This window comes from Muscardinus avellanarius (genome assembly GCF_963383645.1).
Source record: "Muscardinus avellanarius genome assembly, chromosome: 4".
Lineage (NCBI taxonomy): Eukaryota > Metazoa > Chordata > Mammalia > Rodentia > Gliridae > Muscardinus > Muscardinus avellanarius.
The window spans coordinates 1506695-1514857 of NC_137789.1; the positions used below are offsets into that span (position 1 = coordinate 1506695).

The window sequence follows — 8163 nt, forward strand, 5'->3', positions numbered from 1 at the left end:
CGCTGAGCAGAGCAGCCCCTCCCGCCCCTGCGGGGCCTGGGAGCAGAAGTGCGTGAGCCCAGCGCAGCCTGTCTTTGCGGGGCTCTGCACACCTGAGTGTGCCTTCGTGTGTATGCGTGTGCGCACGTGAGTGCAAGTGTGCGAGAGAGCAAGCTGGGGAGGCCACCCCACACACCAGGGATGTCGCCCCCCCTCGCGCGGGAGGGCCTCATAGCAGGGCCCAGAAGAGCAGGAGTCCGGCAGCCAGGGTCCCCAGGACGCGCCCCGCGGGGGCCGCCCTGTTGCAGAGGTCCTCGTGGCAGCACCTCACTTTCTTCAGTTCCATCTTTACGGGGCTTGGAAGGCCCATTTTCCCCAAGGTGCTTTCATAGCCAGATTGCGTGGGGGCTCCGGGGAAGGTCTGAGAGACCTGCTCACAGGAGGGAGCGCAGCCACTGCTCTCCACTGTGAAGGGCTTCTCTGTGGAGAGAGGAGACATTTGGCCCGGAGCCCTGGCCCCCTGGGCCCTCCTCACCCCGCTGCAGCCTCCCGTGCAGGAAGCCCACCCACCCACCCAGCCCAAGACCCACTGGTCAGGAGGCCGGCGAGCCTTGCGCAGCCCGAGCCCGCGCTCTGATGGCCCTCTTAGAGACCCCAGCCCCATGCTGGGTACACACAGCTCACCACCAGCGTATCCCGTCATGCTCAGGGTGGCCTTGAAGCAGGCGTTGAATCCCGGGAGGCATGTGGCTCGGAAGCAGCTGTTGTCAGTAGCGGTGCCAGTGCAGGTGTGGCACTGGAGGCCCAAGGCTGCGGGCATGGGAACCAGGCTCAGACCCTGACAGCAGAGCCTGTATGGCCCCCACCTGCCCCTCAGAAGCGGGACACACAGCTCCAGGGGTGGAGGCCAGCCCCAGGAGGCTCCCGATGCCCTCCCTCACCTGGAGGAGAGCACAGCAGGGCTGCCAGCATGAGCAGATGGGCTCTCATGGCTGCCGGGCGGTACCAGCAGAGGCACGTAGTGTGGGCAACGGCTGGAAGCTGGGTCTCAGCGGCCACTTCTGTCCTGAGCGGTCAGTCCTGCTGGCTGACGGCCATGGCCTCTGCAGCTGCCCCCCCTGCTCAGGGGTTAAGTACTGCACCACATCCTGTTGCCCCGCCCCCCGCAGGAATGCGGGGCTGAACTCTGGCTGCAGCCACACTGGCTGGGGGTGTTGTCTAGAGCGATCAGAGGGACCGGGAGAACACCGACTGGCCACCGAGTACTTGGGGCCCCCAGGTCTGCCCCTTCTCGTCTGGGGTTGGGAGGAATGACAGGTGAAATCCAGACTCTTTTTCCAATAAAATGATAAACAAGCAGAGGCTCTGGGGAAATCCTGGGAGGGCATCCTGCCAGTTCCTTGCCAGCTCCTTGCTATGGTGGGACAGGATGCGCCGGGCCGCCCCTCAGGCCTCACAGGGATCGCCTTGGCAGGTGGTGCGCAGGCCCCATTCTGTCCCCAGCCCTCCCTGCTCGGTCTTCCCTGCAGGCCCATCCGCCGGCTTGGAGCAGTCGTGCCTGCCTACCCATCAGCCTGCGCACCCTCCTGTGTGGCAGGTGGTTTGGCTCAAAGAGGTGAAGCCTGGGAGACCAGGTTGGGAGGAAGAGTTTTTTTATTATTATTACTTTTAATCTGTTGGTGTGACTCAGAGGGAAACCTGGCTGAAGCCAAACCTCTGGGTGAGAGGTGACAGGGGACTGCTGTCTCCCGGCCAGCCCGGGTCGAAAGGACATCCACGGGGCAGGAGTCTTTCTGGAGAGCATTTATTTCTCTCAGTGGCTGCCTGGGTGCCGTTGGAGGAGCCCTGGCCGCAGCAGCGGGCGGGCACCCAAGCGGCATGGCATCCAGACAAGGAGGTTCAGGGTGCCTGGCAGGTGAACAGGAAGCTTGGGTCAGATTTCCGCTTTTTTGCATGAGCCTGATTTCCTCTAAATGCTCCCACGTGAACGTTGGTGGGCGTGTACTCAAAGGGAATGAATTCAGCCCCTGCAGGGGCTGGGCCTGGGGCCGGGCCAGGCTCTGCTGTGGGGAGCATGTGAGTACTGTCATCTACAGGAGGGGAACCGACTTGTTGGGACAGGTCGCCAAGCGCCTGGTGCCAGAGAGGCCTGGCTCATGCTCATCTGAAGCACGTAGGGGGAGAGACAGAGACAGGGAGAAAGAAAGGGAGCCAGATGGGGAGAGAGATGGGGAGAGAGGTGGCAGCCGGGGCGGGCATGGGGTGGTGGGTGGGAAGCCCTCCCCTGGGTCTAGGGTTAAAGGGACCTGAGGATTCATGGATGGCTTGGGAGCAAACTAAGGGTGCGTGCGGGCTTGTTGCCCACCCAGGAGCCAGCTGACTTGGGCATGAACTCGGGATTAGGGCAGGGAGAGAGCTGGACCCTGTGTGGAGGATGCTTGGCCCACCGTCTGCCTCCTCTCTGCCCCCTTGGCAGTGCCCCTGGCCCTGGCCTAGAGGGCCGGAGGGAGGAGAGCGAGGTCAGGAGATGTCCACTGTCTGCTCCAGGGCGCCGCCTTCACACCATCCCCTTCCCAGTTGCCAGGGAGGGACGCGTCCTCTCCCTTCACTTCACCGCACACTCCGCTGTCGGCCCTGTTCTCACAGCCGGCAGGGCGGTGCCCCAGATGTCCAAGTAGGACATGTGGAAGTGCTCAGGCTCCCAGGCATCCTCCCGTGTCCTGGGCAGGAGCCAGAGCCTTGGCTGTGGACAGCAATCCAGCCAGGCCAAGGAGCCGCGCAAGCGCTCTGCCCTCATGTGGAAGCCCCAACATCTGACCCCATCTCAGAACCAGCTGGCCAGTCAGCACCGGGCCCCGGCCAGCCCCCAGCTCTGCTGGGCTTTTACAGGCGGGCGCCATGCTGGAGGCCTCAGGCGCCTCCCTTTGCCTTGAAGAGCTGCTTGTGCAGGAGGGGGCTGCACCCAGCGTGCGCTGCCAGGGTGTCCCCTAGGCAGGACGGGCTTGCTGGTTCCTGTCCCTCCACGGCAGGTGCCTGCAATGCTCCTGGTCCTGTGACCTGACGATTCTCCCTCAGTCCTATGAACATGGTGGGTGTCCCTGCCAAGCCGGAGGCAGAGGAGAGGGAGTGGGCGTGCATGTGTGTTTCTTCATTTTTGTTTTCAGTGAAACATCACATCATGATGTGTATTAGTCAGAGTTTTTCAGATAAACAGAACCCATAAAACACAAAATTATCACCAGGGATTTATTACTTGGGCTCCCAGAATGGTAGAGGCCGGAGAGCCCCACAGTGACCATCTGCAGGCCGGAGAGTCAGGGAGCCGGAGTCTGCTCGGTCCAAGAAGCTGGGAGGTTCAGAACAGAGAGGCCAAGGCTGACACTGTGGGGCCTGGGTGGGAGTCTGTGTTCGAAGACTGAAGACCCCGGAGTGTGAGGTCCACAGGAGACAGCAGAGAACAAGCGCCCGCTTGTGGAGGAGAGAGGCAGGAGTGCCATCTTCTTCCCAAGCTCCTTCTCCTTCTTTCCAGCCCCCAGCCATTGGACAGTGCTGGCCACGTTTGGGGTGTGTCTTCCTTTTCAGCCCACTGATTCACATGCCCATGTTCTTGGGAAAGATCTCAGAGACACACCCAAAAGTGTACTTTCAATCCTCCAAGCATTCTTCAATCCAGTCAAGTTGACACGCAAAATTCATCATTACAGGCACAAAATTTGCTATTTTGATCCCCCAAGCCCCAGTACGGGGGATTGACCCCAGGGCTCTGTGCATGCTATGGAAGTGTTCCCATGGAACTGCTCGCCCAGCCCTTTCTGTGTCTGTCTTGTTCAGTTGCCAAGGCTGGCCTTGAGTTTGTGATCATCCTGTTCAGCCTCCCCAGTTGCTGGGATTCATTTTAAGTTTAAAGTTCAGTGGACTTGGTCCATGCACATGATTTAGGCCACTGGGCATGACGGCTTCAGAGCTGAGCTGAGCTGTGGCGTGCGCCAGACCTTCCTTCCTTCTGCAGGCTGAGCTGCATGTGAGGTTCATACCAGATTTCATGTGGAGAGTTGCTTTCATCATGACATTAATTCTACCCAAGACAGCACCCGTTCAGTGCCGTCCTCACCATGACCGCAACCAACATTCATACTGTTGTTATCTTTTGGCTTCTGTGAGTAACACTGCTGCAAACATGGGCATACAGCTACGTGTTTGAGCCCCTGTTTTTGATTCTGGGCACATGTATACCCAGAAGTAGAATGCCTGGAGCATACAGTCCTGTGTTTAAGTCTTTTAGGGGCCTCTGCACTCTTTCCTGCAGTGGACGGACCTGCTCATACTACCACCGGGAGTGCATGGGGCTTCTGATTTCTCTACATCCTTGCCATAATTTTTTTTTTTTTTTGCAGTATTGGGGATGGAACCCAGGGTCATTCTACCTCTGAGCGACACCCCCAGTCCTATTTTTAATTCTCTTTATTTTATTTTATTTTTTGGGGGGAGTGGTACTAGGGATGGAACCCAGGGGCCTTCTACCTCCAGGCTACACTCCCAGACCTATTTTACATTTTATTTGGAAACAGGGTCTCTTAAGCCAGCAGAGGCTGGCTTCGAACCTGTGTGATCCTCCTGTCTCAGCCTCCCAAGCGCAGGGATTACAAGCGTGTGCCACCACGCTCGGCCTTAATTCTCTTTATTTTGAAAGAGGGTCTCACTGGGTTGCAAAGAGTCTTACTAAATAGCTGAGGCTGTCCATGAACCGCGATCCTCTTGTCTCAGCCTCCCAAATGCTGGGATTACAAGCATGCGCCACCACACTCGGCTTCCTCGCCATCATTTTAATTTGTCCCAAGATTGTCCTAATTTCCCTTGTGATTTTTTCTTTGACCCACTGGTTATGTAAGTTTTTGATGAATTCCCACATATTTGTGGATTGCCCAGTTTATCTCTGCTACGATTGTTAGTTTCATTCTACAGTGGTCAGAAAAATGTGTGTTGTATGATTTCAGTCTGAACATTTTTAAGACTTTCATAAGATCTTAGCCTGCCATGTCGTTTATCCTGGGGGCTGTTCCGTGTGTGTTAGGTACCTAGATAAAAGTGAGCAGGTCAAGGCAAGATTGGAAAAGGAAGCAGGCCGAGGGAAAGATAAGCAGGCCCTCGTGAGTGGAGACGTGAGTGGAGACAGGAGTCTCCCCATCCAGCGGGGTTAGACCACTGCTGGGAGGCTGGGAACACAGTGTGTGCGCAGCCTTGCAGGCTCCCTTACCCAGGTCTTCTGCCCTGCCCTTACCCAGGGCTCAACCAGAACCCACAGCTGCCAGCATGGCTGCCGGCTCAGCCTTCAGCCTCCCTATTCCTGGTGGCGTGGCAAGGTGGAGAGACTCCTTGGCAGAGAGGCTGCGGCTTCAGTCTCAGGTGCTGAAATCATGGTCCTCAGGTTGCTACGGGTCACTGATGGGAGAGCTCTAACCTGGGGATAACAGCCCAGAAGCACCGCGCTGCAGCACTGAGCCGAGCGTGACCCCCCCAAAGGCAGACAACTGGGGCGAATGTTTCCAGACCAAATAACGCCGGCCGGGGAAGCCTGGCTGCTGATTCTTAGGTTTGGTAGTCAGTTAGACCTTAGCAGATAGGGTAGGTTGGTAGATTGGGGTGGGCCTCACATGAGGCTGTCAGAAGGCTACCCCCTGCAGAGCCTCAGACTCCTTCTCCAAGGAAAGGGGGCCAAGACAACTAAGACTCATTAAACTACGCACCGGATACTAAGGAGTGGCGGGAAAGAGCTAGTGAGCCCCCCAGATGCACAGGCATTAGGGGAAAGGTGCCTGCTGGATTCAGCTCACCACGGGAAGACCAAGACGCCATGCCACCTTCCTGCTGGGCAATGGACACCCGGGCTCTCTGGAGCTGCGCTGGCTTTTAATTTGTTCCCTGCTGGTTTTGACTGGAAAACGGCTGGCTCCAGGTGCATTTATCTGGAGCTTCAATTCCTTCCCTTCCTGGATCAGGGCCTTCCTCCCCGGGTGCCATCACTGCTCTGAATAGCCTCCTGTGGGTGGGCTTTTGCGTGAACGCTCCCCATGCAGAGAGGCAAGGTCGAGGCGCTGCAGGATGCCGTTCACACCGAGAAATCTTCCTCCGGAACAGGAGCGGCTGGTTCTGGACCCTCTCTCTGGAATGTTCCTTCTTGTTCTAGGCTACTCTTCCACTCTGGAAAGTGGCCCTGGGTGGAGCACATACTCTAAAAGGGCTCCTTAAAGCCAAAGAGGGACTTAACTCCACAGCGCACCGGGCATGGCTCACCGCACTCCAGCATGGTGTGGGCGGGCGCCACACAGCACACCCAGGGCGTCAGGGGTAATGTTCAGAGCAAGGCCTGCTGACCAGGAGCACCTCCACGGCCACACGGAGCCCATGGCAACCTGAGGACCATGATTTCAGCACTTGAGACTGAAGCCACAGCCTCTTCTACCAGAGTCTCTCCACCTTGCCACGCCACCAGGAATAGGGAGGCTGAAGGCTGAGCTGGCAGCCATGCTGGCAGCTGTGGGTTCTGGTTGAGCCCTGGGTAAGGGCAGGGCAGAAGACCCGGACCAGACTCCTAACTGACCTGGGCCCGAGACCCCACAGCCCACTGAGCCCCATGGGAAGCGGGCTGCCAACCTGCTTATCGTAGGTCTGTGTGAACTGCCGTGACTGTGTGGAGTGTTAATGAATCCACAATCTGTCTTGGTCATGATCACTGCGAGGGTCTTGGAATGACTAAGGCTGTGTTTTGGTTGTTTTCCATGATCTAAATTCTGCTCAGAACAGGCCCCTTCTTGTCCCTTCCTCTAGAGCCCAACTCTGACATTTCTCTGGATGGTTACCCCATAAACTCTACCGCCTCCCTCAATAAACCACATATTTTCCTATTTGTGCTTTCTGTTTGAAGCCTTTCTCTCTACAAAAGCAAGAATCAAGGAAGAGATCACCCCCTCTAACACTTGATTTTTGGGGAGATTACTACCCTATAACATATACAGAAAGAAAATTATAGGATTCAAGGTGAATATTTTTGGTATATAGGTTTTTTTTTTTTTTTTTCCGGGTCTGGGGATGGAACCCAGAGGCATTTGACCTCCGAGCTACACCCATGCCCAATTTTTTATTCTTTATTTTGAAACAGGGTCTCACTAAGTTGTGGAGGGCCTCACAACCTCTCAAATGCTGGGATTACAAGTGTGTGCCACCATGCCTGGCTGGGCATATAGGTTTTAATAAAGCATATCTACACTAATTTCACTTGCTTCTTCTTCTTCTTCTTCTTTTTTTTTTTTTTTTTTTTTTTTTTGGTGGTACTGGGGGTAGAACCTGGTGCTTTCTACCTTTGGGCTATACTCCCAGACCTATTTTATATTTTGTTTGGAAACAGGGTCTCACTAAGTTGCTGAAAGCCTCACTAAGTAGCTGAGGCTGGCTTCGAACCTGTGCGATCCTCCTGCCTCAGTCTATCAAGCGCAGGAATTACAAGCGAGCGCCACCACGCCCGGCCACTTGCTTCTTTTTAATGTACCCACTAATACATTTAAACTGCTGTCTGTAACTTGCACAATGTTCCTCTTGGACAGTGCTAGTCTAAGTATCTTGCTGTGGTCGGGCATGGCAGTACGTGCCCGGCATCTCAAAGCACTGCCTTCCCTATCTCACAAAAGCTGTCCCCGCTCTCCCAACATGGAGAGCCGAAACAGGAAAGTTTCCTCTATCTTCCTTCAAAGCTGGCTTTCACTAAAACCCATTTTCCTGCCAATCTGACTCCAAGTGTTTGTGGAGTAGCACGTGGAGAGCCCAACCTCTCATCCCTCGGGGTCACGGTTCTGCCTGCTAACAATATCTGGCTCTCTCTCTAGTGGTACTCTTTGCTTGGAAGTCTCCTCTGTCTAATTCTATCAACAGTTTTCTGATGCTTAAAGTTTGCATGGTATAAACCTTTCCTGCTGTTTACTTTCAGTTTTTTTAGGACAGCCTTCTGATCCCAACTCTTCAGCACCAGGGGCTGGGGAGCAACCTCCAATTCAACCCAGTTCTGATCACAGCCTTCCAGAGCCAATGTGAGCACTGCAGGTAGTTTTAGAGGCAGTTGCCATGCCCGCCTTTGGAGGAGGAGGTATTGGAAGGTGCTGATCTTTAAATGACAGTTACTGTTCCTTCAAGTGT

General features: G+C 55.5%; 1 protein-coding gene across 1 annotated transcript; it reads right to left on the reverse strand.

Annotated features, from left to right (window-relative positions):
* Positions 1-208: 208 nt before the first annotated feature.
* LOC308261966 (lymphocyte antigen 6H-like) lies at positions 209-969 on the reverse strand (the record flags this gene model as incomplete). Its single annotated transcript, XM_080694147.1, has 3 exons — positions 209-459; positions 664-789; positions 921-969. The coding sequence occupies 3 exons, from the start codon at positions 967-969 to the stop codon at positions 209-211; spliced, it is 426 nt and encodes a 141-aa protein (XP_080550273.1).
* Between the last annotated feature and the right edge of the window lie 7194 nt (positions 970-8163).